Below are 22,131 nucleotides of genomic sequence, written 5' to 3'. Positions count from 1 at the left end.
GCGGTTGGGAAAACAGGCACTGTAAATACAGTACACTGTCCTGAACCATCTACTTTTGTATATCCCTGCCAAAGACAGGGGGATCTTGATCCCCCTGTGATCCTTCCTGCCTGCAAGATTCACATATGTTGAAATGATACAAAGACCCCTTATACCATGGTGGTGATAATCCGATCTTTAGTTGGAGTCAAATAATCCCACTCTATGCCAATGCTATGGGTCATCTGTACCTTCTTATAGTTTTGAGCTTAATTCCCACAATTTGTTAACAGATGCTTTTTCCTTGTGAGTGAAGGCTTCCTGAGAGATCTTCTCTTGTGTACTCAGTACATAGTAATTAATCAACAAAATTGGTTATTTAAAGGACTACCTAAATGAATTTATACCTAGATCCATTTTTCTTTCTGCTCCAGAAATTTCCTCAAAATCTGTGAGGTCAGATAATAGCCCTAAAAAAAGGGTGACTATTTTAAGTAAGTTTTACTTTACGCAATGGGGTGAAAGCCCAGATACTCTAATCATTTAAATAAATCTATCAAGTACTCATTCATTCTTTGCCAGGTGCTTGGAAGGGTATTGAAAGAGTTGATGAAACAGAGAAGTGCAATGGTAATAAAATGGTAGTCATATATGGAGTTAAGTCATGACTCAAAAAAAAGCACACATGCACACACCACGTAGTAATGGTTAATTTCCAGAAGAGTGCTGTGGGCTACTTACTGCACTAAGGACTTCATACATATCATCTGAATAGCCTTTATGATGAAGACACTTAGGTTCAAATACGTTAAATGACCTACCTTAGGTGACAGAGCTATCAAAAGGTAAAACCAAGATTTATACCCACGTCTGTTCCACTCCAAAGTCCAAAATCTTTGTCATGATACTCTCCCGTCTCTTATTTGTAAAATCAAGCATGTACTATGTACATATGTACATGCAAGTTTGTGTATATGTATGTATATGCATAGGTATGTATGTATTATTTATTTACAATTCAATAGTAGCTACCTTTTTACCAGACTGGCTGGTAAGACACTCTGTTCTAAGAGGCATGGTGAAATATAAAATATCCAGGGTTTAAGGCTGTTTTACGCACACAGTTCTAAAATGGCCAGGTTGGCAACAGTCTCGAGCAGCCTCTCTCATCATCTTTTTCATCATCATGTTAACAGTTAACACTTACTGGATACTTAGCAAGCGGCACGACCAAATGCCTTATGTGCATCATCTTATTTTATCTTTACAATAAACCCATGAGGTAGTCAATATCCCTGCTTTACAGGTGAGGGAGCCTAGCCTGAGGTGGATAAAGACATGAGTCTATTTTCACACACTTAGTAAGACCTGCAGCCAGAACTTAGTAAGAACCTGCCTTAACTACACTAATATTCTGCCCTAAGCTTTCCTGGCCCGTTTAAAAAGAAGGCAGGATGCTGGCTATTCCACCACACATGAGAGGGGCACTGACCTGCGGGCATCCTGCAGGGGCAGAGGCACAGCTGGGAGCGACTGTTCAGTGGGACTAGTGTCCTAGCTCCCTTCAATCACATGGCCCTAATCAGACGTAAGCTCTCATTAGCGACACGTGGAAAAGTGACCCACTCTACTTTCAGGCCCGGTCCATGAAAACCTCCCACACCACCCCTCCACCCACCTTCTCTTGGGACTGCCACCGGGATGAGGAAGCTGAGGTCCCAGAGAAGGGCGGAGCCATAAAACAGTAGAGGCTCTAAACTACTACTCCTCAAATCGCCTCTGGGAGGAAAGTGCTCACCAGCCAGGAACGTCGGCTGGTCTCGCTGAGGAGGAGAAAGAAGTTCCTATTGTGCTAGGCCACTAGTATTTCAGGGTTTACTTACTAAAACGACTAACATTTATCCCATTAACTAATCGCTAAAATGTGCTTCCTATCTTTTCCTAAGCATTGGACATGTGCAGAGAAACATGTTTGGCCCCTGATACTGCCCTGCTGTTAACTGGCCGGACCTAGCTCTATGCATAGATGTAAGTGAAAAGTACCAACTGGAATTGGAGTTTACAACTTCATGACTTCGTCCACGTTATTTCATCATTTTGCCATTCAAAAGCAAGAGAGATATAAAGGATTATCTCAATTTTAGAGATGAAGGAACCATGGGTAAGAATGGCACATTTTTCCATATTCACATAAATAATCAGTGGCAGTACTGAGGCTTGAGCCCGATCTTCTTACTCAACAGCCAGGGCCCCCTTACTATCCAACTTGATATCCTCCTATGGACCGAGAAAAGAGCTACTTTGCCTCTGCTCCACTCCCTGCACATGATATAGTCGCAATCCTACTAATTAGCTATAAAACCTTTGCTTTTTTACACTCAATTACAAAAGGCATGTATCCCTGAAAAGGTAAGTCAAAGATGAGCATTTATAATGAAGCATAATTAAGTATTAGATCTAGAGGAAAAGTCCGCGTCGTGGAAATCAGAGAACAAAGGGAACCTGAAACAAGGTGGAGTATCAGGAAATAGGCAAGAAAAGGAACGCAAAAGAGGAACCGATTTCACCTAATTTTGCCATTAAGCACTTCTCAGGTCTTCTGTTTCCCAAATCACACCACTTTGATGCCACAAGACTCTCACATATCACATTCTGGAAATACAGCTTGGCAGTCTTAAAAAACAAAGCCAGAAACCACCCAAACACTGCCCATTGAGTCAGAGACCCACGTTGGAATCAGATTTCAAAATTTCCTCCCTCCAATATTTAGTAAGCACTATTACATGCCAGGCTGGGCGCTGGGAGGTGGGTTACAGTGACAAACAAGAGGTAAGGGGTTCTTATCCTCAGGAAGCTTATAGTGCACCCACTGTGCCAATCAGCAGCCTCTGTGATCATGGAAAAGTCACTTGACCTCTCTGAGCTTCAACAACTACAAATGTTAATTCACTGGCAATATCTACAAGAGGGTGGTATGAGAAAGAGGATTCAAAGAGCGAAACATATGTGAACTTGCTCCGCAAAGGGCTGTTTAAATCCAAGTGTTTGCTTAATATTGATGCTTCCTACTACATGGATACCACAAAACACTTATTCTACACAGACCATTAGCTAGGGGGTGTGTGTGGGAGCTTCTGCCTCTCTTTTTACTGCCCTCAATGGCCCAGCTGCTATTACAGCCTTTGGTCCCCAGGACACCTGAAGAAAGACTAAGGGCCCTTGGACCAACTGAAGTCATTAGATATTCCATGGGTTCCATGGTGAAATGTCAAGCTACATCAAGTGAAGCAGGTTTCTTTACCCATTCATTTAACAAGTACTTATTGAGTACCCTGCCTCTGTGGCATTCCCGAGTGAGGGAGCCAGGAAAAAAACATTTTAACAGCTGACTTGATTGATTTTAAATTGTATTGGAGCTTGAGGGATACAGAATCCTGAGACAGAGCCACATGAGAAGAGACCTACATGGGTTAAGCTGGACTGAAAAGGTCTCCGTGAAAAAGTGGGTGGACACCTAAAGGACAAGGCATTGCCCATGCAGAGAGACGAGTAGGGGAGTCCAGGTAGAAGAATCCACACATGCAAGCACCCTAAGTTGAAGAAGAGTTGAGTGTGTTCAGGAACGGAAGACTTCTGATGAGCTTCACAGGAAGAGGCTATGAAGCGGGTATGGTTGGTGGAAGCTACTTATCTATTCTCAGAAACCAACTTCTCACAGCCTTTATTATGCTAATGTTATCACCAGGCTCTAAGGAAAGGATCTAGAGTGTAGGTCCGCCTAATGCTCAGGTCAGATCTCCAGAAGACAAATGCACCCAGGCTACTCTGGGAAATGTTCTTCTAGAGTGTTGATTGTTCTATTAGTCCTGATTGTTTCAAGGCACAGGTGACTTGAAATGTGCATCACTGCTCGTCCTCTCACCAGGCTGCCGAAACCTCAGCTGATTATTCAGAGTGTCTGATACGGTTCCCTGAATTCTGGCAGGACTCATTTGCAGAGGAGGAGACTGCCACAGATGGACTGGCGTATGAACCCAGGCAAGTCAGTTACACGTTCAAACTGCAAAGAGACTGTGTGAACACTTGATTTTTAAATGATTAAATTCAACAGTGATAATCACCCATATTCTTATATCCTAGGCCAAAGACAAGGAAAATGGGAAAAGAACAGGACACTGCTTTTATTCACTGTGAATAAATGTACTGTGAGATGTAGACTCGAAATACGAACAACTCTTCAGCAGCAGAAAAAAATATCTCATGTTCCGTTACAGTTTGCTTTTTAGGATCAAATTGCCTATTTCCTCCTTTTTTCTGTTTTGTGAGAAAATGCCTAAAATTTACTTCACTTTTCTGGTACTTTCTGAATGAACACTTTAATTGGTACACAGGAGAATACTGGGTTCTTCACCTTTAAGATACTACCTGGATTCTTAAGTCACTGTAGTGCAAGTCTTAGCCAGCTGGTTAGCTTATGAATCACACAGATAATCATATAAGTGAAAAGCAATTTTTACAGAAACAGTACAGGACCCTTGGAAAATATTGCTAGCCCCAAATAAATCTGTGCCCCCACAATCATCTCCCTTTCTCTTTTAATAACCTCTTCAAACACGCCTGCAAAGGATAGGTTTGAACGGCCAGCTCTTCTTCCCCCCCAAATCCAAAAATTCAAAATCAGATCAGACACTGCTATTCTTCCTCATTCAAAACTATTTCTGAAACCAGAAGTGGCTGTGTTTATACATCAGGGATGTAGGTTTGGGCCCAGAGAGAGTTAAATTAATATCCTGGCTTCACCAGTTCAACTTACTGTACATCTTCATTTGCCCAGTAACACAATCTATAGCCAGCTGCTAACCAAGTCAATATGTGGTAAGACTAACAGCCACCCTAACTTGCCTTGATAATTATTCTCCTCTAACTGACATAATATTCAATATACTGTTGTTGAGAGCAATAATGCTAAAATTGATGCCTTGAGGGCTACAAGACAATTGAGTTTTAGCCAGATAAAATGACTCGTACACTAATCGTGCATTATAGGGTTCCACAACCTTTGGACGCACATTTTATAGTCTACCTGCTCAAAAATGTTATATATAATTATATTCAAAGTCATCTGAGCATACCTTATCATTACCATATATAATTTTAAAAGTACTGGCCAATAATCAAATAACATTGCTTTAGAGAAAAAAAGGTTTATTTCTATAGTCTAGCTCTTGCTTATTGTTTTTTAATGAAATGAGCATTTTCTCACTACATAAATAACAGTATTGTGTCCTTCAACCTCTTGCTTTTTTCCTAAACCAAGAATTGTCTTCACAAGAAACAAGTAGCTGATAAATGCTGAATGACAAAAAGCATCATTTAAATAAAATCCATATGACATCAGTACTACCAATAAAACAAGACAGAAACGAAACCCAGTGTTCCTCGAATATAAAAATCATCTATGATTTTCTCAAAACGCCAATTTCAGACCCTGAGTGGAGAAAACAGATTATATTAAATTTGAGACTCTCAGAATCTCTAAGACATTAATGAAAATTAATTATAATTTTCGCAATTAAGTAATTATCACAATAAGTGACAGTGTTCTTTATTAGGCAGTATTTCACTCCAAAATAAGAGACTATTAGTTTGTGGTTTTGTTGAATTTTCCTCTGAAATTTAATTTCTCTTGTAATTTTGTATCTTTAAATCCTAGGCCCTCACACAAAACTAAATATGGAGTACATTTTCTACGCCTGTCTTACAGTTCTGTGGAAATGCTGAGAAAAAATGAACACCTAAGTAATAATTTCAAGTAAAACAAAGAACAGGCACCGTTCAAGGCAGAACATCAGGACTACAGCACTGAACAACGAGCAGGTTCTGTATTTACTGCCGTCAAAATGCCACGGGACACTGGGTGGTTACGATGGCAATTAATCACAGTCATGCTCGTATCTCTGTGTTTCAACAGTAAGAGATCATGTGTATGGTCCAGCTATCTCAGGCAAAAATAGACACGTGGACCTGAAATACAGCATTGGTGACAGAACGAAGCATTGCACTGGAGGCAGTAAAGATGTGACGAGGTCGGGGCATATACTACCCTACAGTTTATAAAGGAAGGAGTGCTTAGCCAAGCTGACAGTGCCATTCAGAAATCTGCAAGAGGTTTGTTCCTTCCTGCAGTGTAGAACCCATCCCAAATGGACATTAACAATCATCTGTGGAAACAACTGTAGAAAGACGTGGCACTGTGTGTGTCTCCAGATTGGCCTAAGCGGGGATTGTGGAACTGGTTCCATGCTTTGTTCTTCCTGGCCCCTTCCTCCTGGACCCTGCACCGCCTCAGGACCCCCCCTGATCACCCAGGACTTAACTTTCCACTCACCCCACTGAAACGTCCCCAACCTGGGGCAAATGAGAGAATGCTTGTGAAAGTCTTATATAAACTGAAAACGTAATATATAATTATTCCTGTTATCAGCACCATCTCATCTTCTGAGGGCCAAATGCCCTGTGCCTTAGAGAGTTGACGTCTCACTACGAAATGATTCTACGCTAACTAAAGCAGTCTCGGGAGCAGGCGGGTGATCCTACCTTCCCCCTTTCTCTACTTCCACTCAGCATCCCTCATCCGCTCGCCCTGGCTAACACCCGGTGGTACCACACAGGAGAATGACAGGAGCGTGTGTGTGTTCACGCCAGGTTAAAGCCAGGGCGAGACTCAAGGCCCTCTCCCCCACTCATCACATACCAAGCTGGCAGCCTCACACACAACACAGGGTGGTTCGGGCCATCAACAAGGCTGGCAGAACCAAAACCAATTTTTTTTTTGGAATGGGTCAATTCTCCTGGTATTATCCCCCAAAAGAAATTTCAAAACATCACTTCAGATTCTACCTTCTCCAACTGTGATCTCCTTTGGCAGGAGGGAGTATTTCTTCATCGTCCAGTGTAGTCTTTTTGGATCCTGGGGTCTCCCAACATGCTGCTTTCAAACATTTACCCTTCAAGGGTCGTGGGAAGACAGATGGCCATAAAAACATTTCAGAGGCAAAGTACACAATGCAAAACGACTCATGATATACGGCAAAAAATGATGGAAAAGGCGAGGAGGCTGGGGGCGTGGGGAGTGGAGGCTGCAGGCCCTTCGGAAAAGTCTCAAGACTCTTACCAGACCGGAAGTGCCCCTGACACACAGAAGGGGCTCAAGCTGGAGGAACAGGTGCTGTAAAGGCCAAATCTACAACCAGGTTTGCATGTTTTGGAATGTGAGGGTTTACTGATTACAAAAGCAGGGAGTTTACAGAGTTGTTCCTTTGACTTGGATGAAGCAGCAATAAACGGTTAGGGTACAGAGAAGAGACAACCAAGAAAATACCAAACCTACCAAGTAAGCGTGAGAACCAGCCCTACGAAACCCAGATGAAGTGCAATTTCAGATTTTCGCACACCCGTCACCCTCCTCCGTACCCTCCCTTTTAGTAGGGCTTCGATAAGGCCTGTTGGGGAAGCCAGGAGGCCCGCGTTGTAGAGAGAGGGAGTTGAATTCAAAAGAATGCAAACAGAGCAACCCTAGGCAACAGACCACTATTTCCTTTCTAACGTTCACCACTGAGGCCGGATGCCGGCCCGCTGGCCCACAGCTCCTTTCTTCCAATTCCCTGAGCAGCCTGCCAAAAGGACCACGTTAACCAGAATGGGGTGTGCATGCCCGGGCCTGTGAGGGGCAGGAAGGAGGGCAGGTTTGCCGAGGGCTCCTACCCCAGCCCTTCTCCAGCTGGCCCCCGACACCGGCTTGACGTCCTCCCCCTACCTGCAGGATGTACCCCCGGACGTAGTCACGCAGGGTCCAGCCCAGGCCGTGCAGGATGTGCAGCACCTCCTCCTGCTTCAGGACGCTGAAGAGACGGTCCAGCAGGATCTTGAGCCTCACAGGCACCGCCTGCGTCCCGTAGAGCATCAGACTGCTGATGTCAAACACCACGTTGGACTGCACGATCTCCACTTGGGTGGGGTGGTAGAGGTGCTGCGTGCTGAGCTTATCCAAGGCTGCGGTGGTCCCGCCAGAGGTCCAGGGGCAGGTGGGAATAAAGAGATAAAAAGGAGAGGGCAGAGACAAAGAAAGGAGAAACGAGTTACCGGAAGTTACAGGGGGCTCCATATCTAATAGCTGGATCATAATCACAGATGTCTCAGCAGGGCTGTGCAATGTAAACAGTGCTCTTCCCACCTCCTCCCGGTTTTGTTTGTTTGTTTTTTTGGATTCCGTGTGTTTATAAATTGCAGACGACAGCAAATACAAAATACATTTGGCTTTCAGGAAGAGAGCCGCTGAGGAGGTTTCTAAAGGACGGTGGCTGGCGCTAAAAACCTGACTAATTAATTTGCTAATTGAACTATGGCTCAACCCAAGTTACCACGGTATTCCCCTCCCTGCACCAAAAGAAGGAACACGCACAAAACTGCCAACTCGGCCACAAGAGCGGGTCAACCAACATCGTTTTTCTGAGTAAGATTCACCCCTTATGATACCTGGATGGTTTGAAGAGGAAAAGAAAGGTGTTCTTTAGACTTACAGGGGAAAAAGGACTAACTCAGAGGGAATAAGGAAAGCTGACCTCTGGGTCGGGGGACTAGTCATTTACCTCAAAGCTGAATTAGCTAAGGGGAATTATCCCAAAACTTAATTCTCCTAAATTCCCCTCTTGCCGTTTACCTGTTAGTTCAATGTTCTCTAAAAGTTATTCAGGAGAAACAAACAAGAAAAGGAATTCAAGTCATAATTAGGTATTTTATTAACAGCTCTGACAAGGGCTCAGCATGAGATGAAACTGGAAAAAGAAATGACTACAATCAAAGTACAAGAATTTCTGTGTATTTCAGCTGCGTCACTTCAGCACAGAAAACTGGGGATGACCATTCTCAGAGTAAATATTTTTAGTGGAACTAGTATTTCAACAATTAGGCTTTCTTCTCCTCAAATCTAAGAAATCACATCTCTTCTCCCTAGCTCTGAAAGCCAAGATAAAGCCATACATTCTCATCCCCATCCTTATCTGAGTTACCCGGAACCCTATTGCAGATAATGTGGCGACATTTTTCCTCAGTTTCTCTAAAGTGACCCATTAAGATAGTGCTGTCTCACCTACAGGGCTCAAAGAGATGCTGAAAAGATGAATGAGATAACGAATGAGAGGTGCTTTGAACTCCTGAAGAGAACACAAAAGCATTAGCTCAACTATGAGAATTGTACACATGACCTTCTGAAGATTAAAAGAGGTAAACACGTGAGCCTGAAAGATGGTCATCTAATCTCATGAGTCAGGCAAATGGGTATCAGACAACAACCACCAGGCTCAAATCCTAACTCTACCTGCAAGCACCCAAGGTTTCTCCCCAACAGCACAGGCTACCGTATGTGTACACTCTGAGCAGCTCCTCTTTTAATACACCGGTATTTCTGCATATTAATGTGTGTATTTAAAAGTGCACGCGCGCACACACTCACACTTTTTAGTATCTCAAGTGTATTTCTTTAGGGCTCCTCCTCCACTCTCGTTTCCTCCTGACTTGTGGTCACTGGAGAGTTCATGTACTCTTGATAAATTGCCTTCCTACATCCACAGTGTAAAGGCCCTTATCATTTACCCGCTGGCTTCATTCAACACATTTACTCCCAGGAATACTTTGTCAAAGAGTTCGGGTTTCCTCATACTTCATTTCTTGCAGCTGATTTGTCTGATCTTTCCTATTCTAGTGGTTAAGTCAACTTTGAATAAATAGCTTTAAAAATTAATTTAACGTTTGGGAAAGATAAGGGATTCACCAGCGCAGGGATTGAAGTCTTCTCTCGCTCCACAGGGCATTTAGACAGCAAAAATGCAGGAGAGAGGTATTATTATCCCTGTTTTTCTTCAAGTACAGCTTAACTACTCAGCCTTCTGATGAGTCGCTGCTCTGCTTACAGAAATCCAGCACGCAGGTCGAGGGAAATCTCCGCTTCCGTTTCCCTTTATCAACCTTCCTGGCCCATATCAAGCACTTCTTCACAAAATTATACCGCTGTGAGCAAAACAAATATGAAACTGGGAGGGATGAGTAGAGGGGAAATAAAATGACACCAAACCTGATTTTTGTCCATGTGTTCGGCACCTTGTATCTATGCATTAAGTATATGCAGGTGTGTGCACCAGTGTGTCCTAGGGCCAGGCGGAAAGCTGTCACCCCTCTCCCTCTCACTCCTTAAAAAGGGCTGGAAGTTTTAGAAGATGAAGAGGACTAAACTGTTGAGGGCACAGAAACAAAGAGAAGTTGTTCAGAGAATTGAAAGAGCACAGGTGGAACAGGTAAAAGCAAAAGTATTTCCCTATATATGCTTGTGAGACCGTCAGAGAGTGAGAGTATTAAAAGGACATTACTGATTCTTCAGCATGCCACATGTCAAGAAGTAGGAAGACACATAAATAAATAGGCCACATAAATATACAGTGGAGGTTAACAACATTTTCTGTAAAGGTCCGGACTGTAAACATTTTAGGTTTATGGGCCATGCTCCGTGTTTCACAGCTACTCACCTCTGCTACTATAGAGGGAAAACAGAACAGACTTAAATTAAACTAATGGGCATGTCTACGTTCCAATAAAACTTTATTTACACAAATAGCTACATTTTGGGCTCTGATATGGAAAATGAAGGGGCGGGCCAAATAGTTAAAGAAAGTCAATAGTTGGTAAGGAAAAAGTCCCACGGGTGTGATTTAAGCAGCAGTTACCTCGGAGATGAGCCATAGAGGAAGGCTTGAAAAAGTAAACTGCTCAGCTTGCAGATGTCAACTGCAAATTTCAGCATAAACATATCATCAAAGATTATGCTCGGTCAAATTTTTGAATGAATCAAATTTTCTGCTTTATAACTGCTGGACTGTACTGCGTCACCAAGTTGACAACAGCTTTGGGAGGGGACGTCTCCTTGGTCGGCAAAGGGTTAAGTAACAATTTTTAAACTGTCATAATAACAGTAAACTGAGAACTGGACTTCTGCCTAATGTCATGCTCTTCCTATGTCTGACTGGGGGATTCAAGTCTGGATCTCAGGTGGGTTAGTAATATGAGTTGGGCCAATGGGAACGAAGGAAAGGTAGGGCAAGAACTTGTTCAGCAGGATGGAGTGGGAAAATGATGGTCATCTGCCTTTATGAGCTATGGACCTAACCATCTGCTAAAATTGTCCTATTTCAATGGTATTGCCAAAATTCCACTTTCAAATGAAATCTTAGCCAGAAATTGGTATAAAAATATATGAAAGTGAAGCTACTCTTAATAATGCTCGAGTGAGCATGAATTTGACAACTTCCCACCACGCATTACCCTCTTCTTCCCTTCCTCCTGTTTAAGCATCTCAGTGGGACCCCTAGAGTTCCCAGAAGCACAATTTGAAAAGCACTTGTCTGTACAATAATATGATATCAATTGTTTCGCCTGCCGTGCCTCCCCTTCATTCTGGGAACAGAAACTGGATTTCCCTTCAGGGAACCCCTTTTCTCCTACACTCAGTACCATTTATTTCATAGAACAGAATATTCCTGAAGCCAGGCCTGGAAAACCAGTACCTCCCAGTTCCTTGGCCAAAACAACCAGTTTAAGAATGGGCAAGTGGGGCTTCCCTGGTGGCGCAGTGGTTGAGAGTCCGCCTGCCGATGCAGGGGACACGGGTTCGTGCCCTGGTCCGGGAAGATCCCATATGCCGCGGAGTGGCTGGGCCTGTGAGCCATGGCCGCTGAGCCTACGCGTCCGGAGCCTGTGCTCTGCAACGGGAGAGGCCACTACAGTGAGAGGCCCGCGTACCGCAAAAAAAAAAAAAAAAAAAAAAAAAAAGCAGAAAAGAATGGGCAAGTGACCTACGTCTAAAGAGTGATATTGAATCCAGGCTTTCAGTTAGAAATACTAGGGAGTTCTTCCCTCTTCTTGAAATTCGTAGCTGGCAAACATGCTTGGGAATGAGAGTCACATGGAGGACAGTTGAGCCACAGGATGGTCTGAGAAAGACTAGGGACTGACAATGTTGTTTGATCCAGAAGATACAGAGATGGCAGTGCCTGAGGGTGCGACCCTCCCAGAATTTTCAGTTACCCGAGTCAACAAAAGCTCTCTCTCCCCTTCTCTCTCTCTATGTCTGCTTGAGGTAGGATTTGTAATTTGTATCTAAAAGAGCCTTAACTAAGACAAGTACCTTTTTGGGGTGTCCTTCCAGCTAGATAACATGTATTTCAAAGGAGCTGTCAGTGGTCCAACAAGGTATGTTAGTTCCAGGCCAAATGCAATTCACAATTTCTCCAGTGACTGGAATGAGGGTATCCTGAACAATTCATATCTCATACAAATTTGCAAAGGGTGATGGATGCCATCAACAACATTAATAAATAAAAATTATTGTTGTATGGGGAAGGGGAATAAAGGAAATGACCATTTAAGTACTAACTAAATGTTAGGCATCATTCTAAAGGGTTACAATAATCTCGTTTAATCCTTTAAAAAAACTTAAAACACAAGGTATTACTATTACTGCCTATTTGGAGATCACAGGTTCCGTGAGGGTCAGTAACTGGCCTAAGGTCACTTAATTATTTCTCCCAAGAACTTCTTTTTCTACCACACGTTCAGATAAACAGTCAATAAGCAACTCTGGAAACGTGCAAGCCTTCATCATGTTGGAAGTCCCTAACTCCCAACAATCTGGGCTTCCTGCCCGTCACTCTGCTGAAGCAAGCATTTCAAAGGTCACCAACACCTGCCTTACTACAAAATCCCATCGCTTTTCCCTTCATTCTTCGCCATGATCTCGCCATAGCAGCTGACCTGATTGAACACCATTCCTCCTAAAATGCTCTTCTCCTTCATTCATGCATACATGCGTTTATTCACTGGCACTTAACAACTTATCACCAAGGCAGGTACCGCATGCAGATGCAGAAGTCATCTTTGCTGTAAAAGAGATGTGATAAAGTACTGTAGGACACAGAAGAGAGGGCCACTCTGCCGGGAAGGAATACTCTTATAAGTCATCAGCAAGCGAGAAAGGAGGACGACAGTCCAGGTAGACGGAACTAAGGCAGGGGTTCTCAAACATTATGTGTCTCAAAATCAGATGAAGGGCTTGTTAAAACACAGGTCAGATGGCTGGGCCACCTTCCCCTGGAGTTTCTGATTCACTGGGTCAGGGGTGGGGGCCAAGAACTGGCATTTCTAACAAGTCTCCACAAGACACTGATGCTGCTGGCCAGGGACAATACTTTGAGAACCACTGCACTAACGAGGTGTGTGTAAGAGAACTGAATATCCAAAGAATGTGTCAGGCTTGCAGCAAAAGAGTTGAAGAGAAATACAGAAAAGTCCGATGGGCAGTCTGTAAGAAACCTTAACACTGCAGGCCAAAACCTGTGGAAAGGTTATAATATAATTTTATTTCTGGTTAATAGGATATAGAAAATATTAAACATTTTAAAAGGTGAAAATGACTTATAATTTTAGATGTAAAACTCTGACGAGAGTCCAGAAGTTTATTTAAGGCAATAGGTGTCAGCTGGGGACACATGGCCACAGAGCCACAATCCCTAAGGAAGAAGGGTCGAGAGGGAGATGGTCATGGTTCGGGTGAAAAATTACCACAGGTGATGCTGACATACACGCCTACAATACATGCCACTGAAAACCACGGAGATGAGTTAGAGGGCAGGATAACTTACGAGTTAAGTGAACAGGGTAGAAAATGTTTGCAATACTCCACTGGGAGATGCCCTGACTCAGTGGACTTCAAATGATGATCTGCCTAAACCTGGGGTATGCACCGGCCTTTCAGAGATACGCAGACATGGGGACTCAATTTCCAGATCCTGTAATCCCATATTTACTCTTTCCTAAAACTGATCCCCCTGAGAACAGGCCCGCCTGTTCATGCAGATTATCCATCCCCAATCCTCCTGTGAAAACTATACCCTTCTTTCCTTTACCAAATAAAGGCATAACTCTGACTTGACTTATACAGCGCACTGGCGCAGGGTGTAAAGCTCTCCTGGGGGTCAAAATAGTGGCCAGTTTGAATCGCTTTGTGAAGCCTTGTTTAAGGATTAATAAAAACACCAAGAACCTGGAAAAGGGCCCTCTTCCCCTGGTCATGCATATACAAGTAAAGGGTAGCTAGAACCTGATGTTCGGGTCTACGCTGGAGCATTCAGAATTCAGACATTATGTAAAATGGGCAACAGTCATGCACTCACCTCTTGCATTCCTATTTAATAAGGTATCACTTTTTAGGAAGTATCCTGTGAGCGCAAAGCAAAAGTGTCTAATGCTGAAAATGGCTTTTCCCTCCATTCTTTTCAATTATTCCTGACACTCATCCCCAGGAGGTGTCATCACCTGGGACAAAAAGCCCCCGAGCACATGTGCTGCCCACTCTTTTAAATTCAGTTTGAATATTTTCCCAGACCTATGAAATTTGGAAGATGCACTGGATAAAACCTGTGGATAGGAATTTTACAGAAATTCAGAAACAATGTGTATCATTTAATAAGGTAGTTACTACCCATTTAATCAAATACTATCAAAATATTTGTTATGATTAATCATTTTCATCTTATAAAGTTTTGAATATGTCTACATCCTGTTAATAGAAATAAAATTAAATTATGACCTAAATGCCAAAGCACTTAATTTTTAGCAGTATATAACTTCTTTCATTAAACACATTAAAAGTTTGACCATGTTTTTATAAAATATGGCTCTTATCTACTTTGTTCCTAAAGTCCAACACCAGATTGTGATACACAAATCATTATTAAAGTAATACCCTGACTTTTAACATACTCCTCACTTCATAAAAATCTTAAGTTATACATTATAGTGCATCATTACTAATTAAGTAATGCGAAATAGCATTTCTATTGTACCTTTATTAATTTTATTAGCTCCACATTTTATTCTAGACTGTTTTAGCAAACTATCCTATGAATTGCAGTTCATAATTTATTATTTACAACTTTCCTCAAAATGCATATTAATACATTCATTTGTACTGAAATGTGAGTTCATTTCTTTTCCCAATGATAATTCAGCCTGATTTGGCCATGAGCACTGGTGGAAATTTTCATCAATTAAGAAAGCTAAATATGCAGTAATAAAAGTTATCACCTTAAAAAAAAGATATATTGCAGAAGTCATCTGAATAACACACACAGTATTTTAATTTTCTCGGTCTTTTTGGTGTATACGAGAATAAGTGATATGCCGCTAAGTGAAAGACTAACAGCTAAGTTTATAAATTGGCATTTGCTATGTCTTGTTAATGTCTTTCTCCAGAAATTGAGAAAGTAAATGACTCTAACAACATCTGGGTAATAAGGTGGATGAAACAAAGAGAAACTAACTGATCACTGTGTAATTGTTGGCACGTAATCTGAAATGATTTCTAAGAACCGAATGACAATGTGATAAAGTTCCTAGTCCCACGTATTCATGTGAACAGGTGTCTGAGCACTTAGATCTGCAAAAATGGGGAAGGAACCGATAGTGTACCTTTCCTCTTTCTTACAATAAGTACTATTCATTTATTGATACATGAACTAATCTAGGAAGAAAAAAATTTATTGCCCTATCCATTTTATTGACAGATGCATTTCTGACAAAAATCTACTTTATGTTTAATAAATTATGAAAATGTGTAATATTTATATTGCTTTGATCTTATTCCTCTTGATCAAAATTAAACAATAAAATTTCCATTTATGGATATATTATCTTATTTTCTTAATTTTCCTTGCAGACATGAATGATAAAAGACTTTGCAGTGAACATATGATTTCATTTGTGGTCACGTTATTTGGGGACAGTGAACTGGAAACAAGAGTTAAGAGAAAAAATAATGACTTAGAACAATGATTTGAAGTTCCCAGTGCTTCAAGAGTGCTTGTTATCCTCCAGATTAAGGACAGAGTTTCTAGGGCTAGACTCCAAGGGTTCAAATGCTAGCTCTGCCACCAACTTGCTGCATGACCTTGGCAAGTTGCTTAGCATATGAAAATGTTAGGATGGAACTTTGTTTTCAAAATTCTTTTGGGGGCAGGCAAGACAACAGCATGAAGACCACTACCTTAGTACAAGGAGAAGGAAAAGGAGAACAAAGAATCAAGACCAAGCTAACAAGTACGGGGAAGAAAATAGATGCCTGGAGTGAAGATGAGTCAGGGTTACAGGATGACTGAGATTTTCAAGTTTGGAGGATTTGGACGGGAAATCAACTGAGATGCAGGGGACCCATCAGGATTCCAGAGGAGCTGCCTCTCCAGCTGCCCACCTGTGATCATCTGCCTCTAGGAATCCAACTACTCCTATACTACACCGGCCATCCCTAACCTGTAAGTTGAGTTCTACCCAAACTCTGTGCCCTCAACTCCAAACATGTACTTGTGACCCCTACTGCTGTGAAAGGTAAACCCAAGAAACTAGGCCAAAATGCTTGAAATCAAATCTTTTTTGTTGTGATTTTTTTTGACTGAATATCTCGTAGATGCTCATTGAAAAAATATAAATTTGAGAAAAAGAAAAACAAACGGAAGACAGTCATACATAATCCCACCAACCAAAGGCACTATTGTCTACATGTTGATGTAGCTGCATCTACTTTTCTTCAGTCCATAATTTTATGTAGTTAAGGGTCACACAGTAGTTACAAATTTCTATCTTGTTGTTGTTTTTCTCACTGAACTTTATATAGCATGAACACTCAAAATTATCTCTGACTACCTAGTCCCCGTAAATGTCTCCACTGCAGTTCCCCTGGATCTAACCCTCCTCTCTGGCCTAACTTCTACCACTTCAGTAGAGGCTTTTAGACCCTCCTAAGTCCACTACTGCAAGCGACTTCTGGCTGGTCTGGTGTGGTGTGGTCTGCCTCTGCTCTCTCTCTGGTGTAATACAGAAAGAACAGAGTCAGTTCTCAAGTCAGTATTCTCAAAAGGCTGCTTAGAATATGTCTCTTTTCTGCTCAAAAGTTTCCAGTAATGCTCCAGCCCTACCCTCCCAGCCCCCAAATTCTTAACCTGGGTCAGAAGACCTTGGAAAGACTGATTTACTACTTTCCAGTCTAATAACCGTCTAACATGGCTCTCTGTTCCAACAAAAGTGAGCTGCCCACTGCCTTTCTAACAAAACTAGTGAGGAAAGCAGACTTTAAAAAAATACACATTAACACACAGTATTACAAACTGGGTATGTGACATGAGAACATAATTTAAACAGGGCTAGGGATGGGGTGTTCCAGGCAAAGCCATCTCTGCTAGGACGTGAACAAGGGAGAGTAGCACATGATGAGGCTGGAGAGACAAGCAGGGTTCCAACTGCTGAGCTACATTTTTCAAATTTTCAATTTTTCAGTGCTGTTCATTAAGGGCCTTTCCTCTTTCTTTCTTTACCTTTTCAACTACCCTTTTCTTCCAGCTTCCATACAAGTTCTGTTTTCCTTTTCTATAAAACTTGGAGAGGTCCCCTCAACTAAGAGCAAACTGTCTCAACAATGATAGCACTTAAAGTGAGCCAATCATGCACATACCAACTACACGTTGCCCATTTACTGGGTCGCTTCTGTGCCTATTTTATCATAAGAGCTTCAGCAACCATATCTGAAACATAATCAAGGGTGTTCAGCTCTCATATTGTTGAGTGGATGGACACAGCTAGTGTGCAAAGATAGGACTCGATTCCACTGTGCCACCCAATTCTTAATTTCACTCACGTCTCATTCTCAGCCCTCCCCTCTGCTCTTTACACTCTAGACAACAGTGGGGGTAGGTAATTACAGCAGTTTAGGAAGTGAGATGGGGCTGCTAGCTGAGCAGAAATTAACTAAAGTTGCATAATTTATTCCCTTTCCTACCACTTCAAGCATTATTTGGGGGCATCCAATGGATTTCTAGGTAAAAGCAGTATGAGATCTAGTGGTATTAAAGAAAACAAGCTTAATACCAGGGTGCAGAGACCACATCATAATGAACAGTCACTATGAGAATCATAGTTCAGATCACTAAGTTTGTGGTCCATGTGCTAGATCTATGGTCTCCTAGCTATAGGAAAAGGTATAGTAGAGCCAGTCCTCCTCCATATCCATGGGTACTGATCCATGGACTCAACCAACCGTGGATGGAAAATATTCACAAACAAAAAATTCCATAAAGTTCCAAAAAAGCAAAACTTGAATTTGCCATGTCCTACAACTACTTACATAGCATTTACATTGTATTAGGTATTATAAGTAATCTAGAGATGATGAACGGATATGGTGGATTTGGGAGGATATGCATAGGTTATATGCAAATACTACAGCGTTTTTATATAAGAGACTTGAGCATCCATGGATTTTGATATCCATGCGGGTCCTGGAACCAAATTCCTTGGATACCAAGGAACAAGTGTATAGACTTTGGAAAGGGGTCAGAGAACAGTCAACACAATAAGGTAAGAAGAGCATCTACAAAGAAAAGATTATTTTTCTTTTGTAAAAGGTCTGGAGGGAAGAAAAAAAGCAAACAGACAAATTAACCTCTTTTTTAGTATGCAGAATTTTCTTGGCAAAAAGAAAAGGGTTTAACTGTACAATATGGATACTAGTTAGAAAAAGAAAAAAAAATCATACAATAAGAGCTTCTTAAACTGTGAGTTAGGTTACTGAGGGAACATAATTTACCTGGATTTCTTTACAATGCCAGAAACAGAAGTTTAAACTGGTAATTTTCAGGCTATAAAACAAAGGAGAAATTGAAGCCTGGATATAATTTCAATAAACACTTTGATAGGATCTATAGTTTTTCAAAGGAAAGTGGTGGCTAAGCCACAGACCCAAAAAAGACACACAAGTCAGTATGAAGAAAACTCATTTCTGTCAGGAACAGAATCACCATAAGGACAACAGCCGGAATTTCTGTGCTTCATCAATGTAAGTGTGTAACATAAATGTAAAATAAGTATAAAATGTAATGCAAAATATGGAATAAATATGAAGTAATATATACTTTTAACTACATTGCTAACTTAAAGAACAAAGTAATGTCCTTTATAAAATTCAGTTTTCAGATGTATAAAATAGTACCGGCAGTGTGTGAGGGGTGGTTATAAAAGAACTTGCATCTATTAAATGAAATGTGAATAACTATTTTTTTATTTCGATTTTTAATAACAGGAATTACTCCCCAAACCTTCAAATAAATTAAAATAAATGTAAACCTGTAATTCTACAGACTTCACTTCCAATATTTTCTGTGAAGGTCACAGAAATAAGACCATATTCAGATACATTTTTTTCTTAATGTAGGAGTATAAAAGTGCTTTTCACCGATCCTAGAAAATTGGCCCTCAGTGATAGTTTATAGTTCTTAGTTTTCCACAACTTTTTTAAAACATAACTTTCTTTAAAAGCCAAATTCAAGTGACTTAGGTGGTTTTCACAGGAATACGCTCAAATACTTCAGGGCCCTGATGTCCAGTGGATTCCATCGAATAGTTGTTCAGGCATGGCGGTGTGAAGCTTATAGCCATTCAATAAAATAAAAAGTGAGCCAAATGGAACGATTTTTCAAAGCCGCCTACTTCGCAGAGTAAAACAATTAAAAATCTGTATGAAAATGGTCTAAAAGGAAGCCTTTTATTTCACTAATTTCCAGTCCTGTCCTGGATATTTTTAAAATTTTAAATGCTAATTTGAAGCAATTTTAGAAATAAAAAAAAAAATTAAAGAAGCCTTATTCTTTCATTTTGGGAGAAAGCCAAGTGAGCCTTAAATTGCAACGCTAATTGTTTCAAGAACTACAGTCTCCTGCCCCAATTCCCCTTAGGATTCCAAACTATAATAGCATCAAGTGGTCAGCTTTTAGGAGCTGTGAGTCCTAGAATACTATTTTAATTTCTAAGAGGTTAACATTTCAATGTGTCTTTAAATGTTGTTTTATGGAATTCTTTCCACGATTACTTGAAGAGTCGAATAAAAACAGTTGTTAGTGACAGAATTTTATTAGGGCAATTTCTGGGGGCAGATTTTAAAGTTTTGATTACTTATAATTCAGAATATTGTTCCCTTTCCTACTTCAAGTACCCAGACCATAACCTCTGAATTTATAAGGGTGGGCGGCTCTTCATTCTTGCTAATATGACCAATAATTTCCAATTATACGATACTTTATAATATGCACACTATACCCAATATAATGATATGTCATTTCAAGGTAGCTAGCCCATGAACTTCTACAGGTTTAATGGGATTTTGCATATTTAGAATTTCATCATAAAGGGGCCCTTTGGAATCATTAAAACACCAATCCTTTCCCATTATAAGACTCAGCTCTCTTACTAGGCCAAGAGCATCAAGGCACAGGGCAAAGCCTTAACCCACCCATAGGTTGTAAGCCAGTTCCCAATAAAAGCCATAGCACTGGGGGAGAACATTAGTAAATGGCAATGATGACATATTAAAAAACTTTTTAGTGAATCAGGTGATCGATCAGGAAGGTGGACCATGATTGTTACTAAGAGAAAAAGTCCTTACGACTTGAAGTAATATTTAGATCTGCACATTGTATTCACTACTTTTGGGGGGAGAGAACTGTGTAACTGGGAGCAAATTAAGTATAAAATAACTCATGTTCCATTTAAGTCATAACTTTCTAACTGGAACTGTCAAGGCTGAATTAATTAGGATATTTAATACCAAAAAGAGAGACGGCTTGCTTTTAGAATTTTTTTTTTAAGGAAAGAAGAAAAGGAATGATACGTAGCTGAAAGAGTTGATCCCCAAGCCTGGTGATAAAATCTGTCAGCCCTTCTGTGTGAAGGGCTTATTTTTCTTCTTGAACAAATAGTGTGTCAGTGTTTTTAAGTCAAAAAAAAAAAAACAAAAAAAAAAAACCAGCAACGACAACAACAACAACACCACCACCTCTGCCAAGCCTCCAAAAACCCTGATTACGTTACTATATCTTATATGCCTTATGTGAATGATGCCCGATTTTTTTCTTGTGCCTTAATACATGAGGGATAGGTATATGAATACTCTTATGGTCCGTTAGGAATGTGATCCTACGCTGTAGGGAGGAAAGGGGGACAGAAGGAGCTCCAATGAGCTCCCCCTGTCTTACGGATTTTAATTGTTCCCTGGCTGACATGCAGCTTTGAGTGTGTATGGATATGCACACACACACCGACAATTAGTCGAGGGTAGAATTTGAGCTCCACTTGAGACTATCTAGGTAATATTTCAAACTGACTGGCATTTCCCCCCTGTGGCCTTATGCATAATAAAGTCCTCACAACAGACTTTGGAAATCATTAAAGTCTGACGGAGGCACACGTAAAAGTAGACTGTCAACACTGGGTTATTCAGAAGCTCACTCTCCTGGCAAGGAGATTAAACAGATCCTTGGTTTTGCTTCTCTTCCTCCTTCCTTTTCCTTCCATGGCCCACTTTTGGGGGCATGTCTCTCCTCATATGCATCTCCATCAGAAGGTGGTAAGGGGAAAGAGCAAATGCAATCTGCAAACTTGACAGTAAGTCTAAGAAGAGACTGACTAACCGAATCTACTTGCTGAAACCAGGTTTGGGGATTACTATTATTCCTGCTGCTGTTCTATCCAATCTCTAGTCACCAAGGTGAGCTGAAAGTTGACTACACAAACCTTGCTTTATATAATTCACAGATCAATGAATTAAATGCACACTGACTACAAAATATACCCCCTTTAAAAGTAACTACTGAAATTTGCTACTTGAACGGAACAAGTATTCAACAAACAGAAAATGAATTCTTCTGTAAGAGAATAATCACCCTGCTCCCAATTTATTAACTTTAAAGACTTAATTTTCTTTAAGTAGCATATATCTGTATCAGAATTTCACTATGGAGACATTATAAATGCAAGGCATATTTATTTTTGATAGAACATGTGCTTTAAACTCTTTCACATGTAGTGAAGAAGTATTTCAAAACTGAGAGAGAGAGCAGTGATACAAAAAGCCAGCAGCTGGTAGGAAATACCTAAAAGAAAGACATGATTATATTCGGTCTTTTTTTTTTTTTTTTTTTTTTTTTTTAATGAACGTCACCTTTGTGTCAC

The 22,131-nt window shown here is 40.9% G+C and overlaps 1 protein-coding gene across 3 annotated transcripts in view; it reads right to left on the bottom strand.

Annotated features, from left to right (window-relative positions):
- Window positions 1-22,131, bottom strand: part of BNC2 (basonuclin zinc finger protein 2) — a 296,481-nt gene that overhangs the window by 115,404 nt on the left and 158,946 nt on the right. For all 3 annotated transcript variants that reach the window (XM_065878632.1, XM_065878634.1, XM_065878635.1), the window contains one exon: window positions 7,796-8,031. In XM_065878632.1, the coding sequence (XP_065734704.1) occupies window positions 7,796-8,031 (236 nt within the window). The remainder of the gene's footprint in view (window positions 1-7,795; window positions 8,032-22,131) is intronic.

Source organism: Phocoena phocoena, chromosome 6 (assembly GCF_963924675.1).
Source record: "Phocoena phocoena chromosome 6, mPhoPho1.1, whole genome shotgun sequence".
NCBI classification, from domain to species: domain Eukaryota; kingdom Metazoa; phylum Chordata; class Mammalia; order Artiodactyla; family Phocoenidae; genus Phocoena; species Phocoena phocoena.
This window is presented reverse-complemented; position numbering and strand designations above follow the sequence as displayed.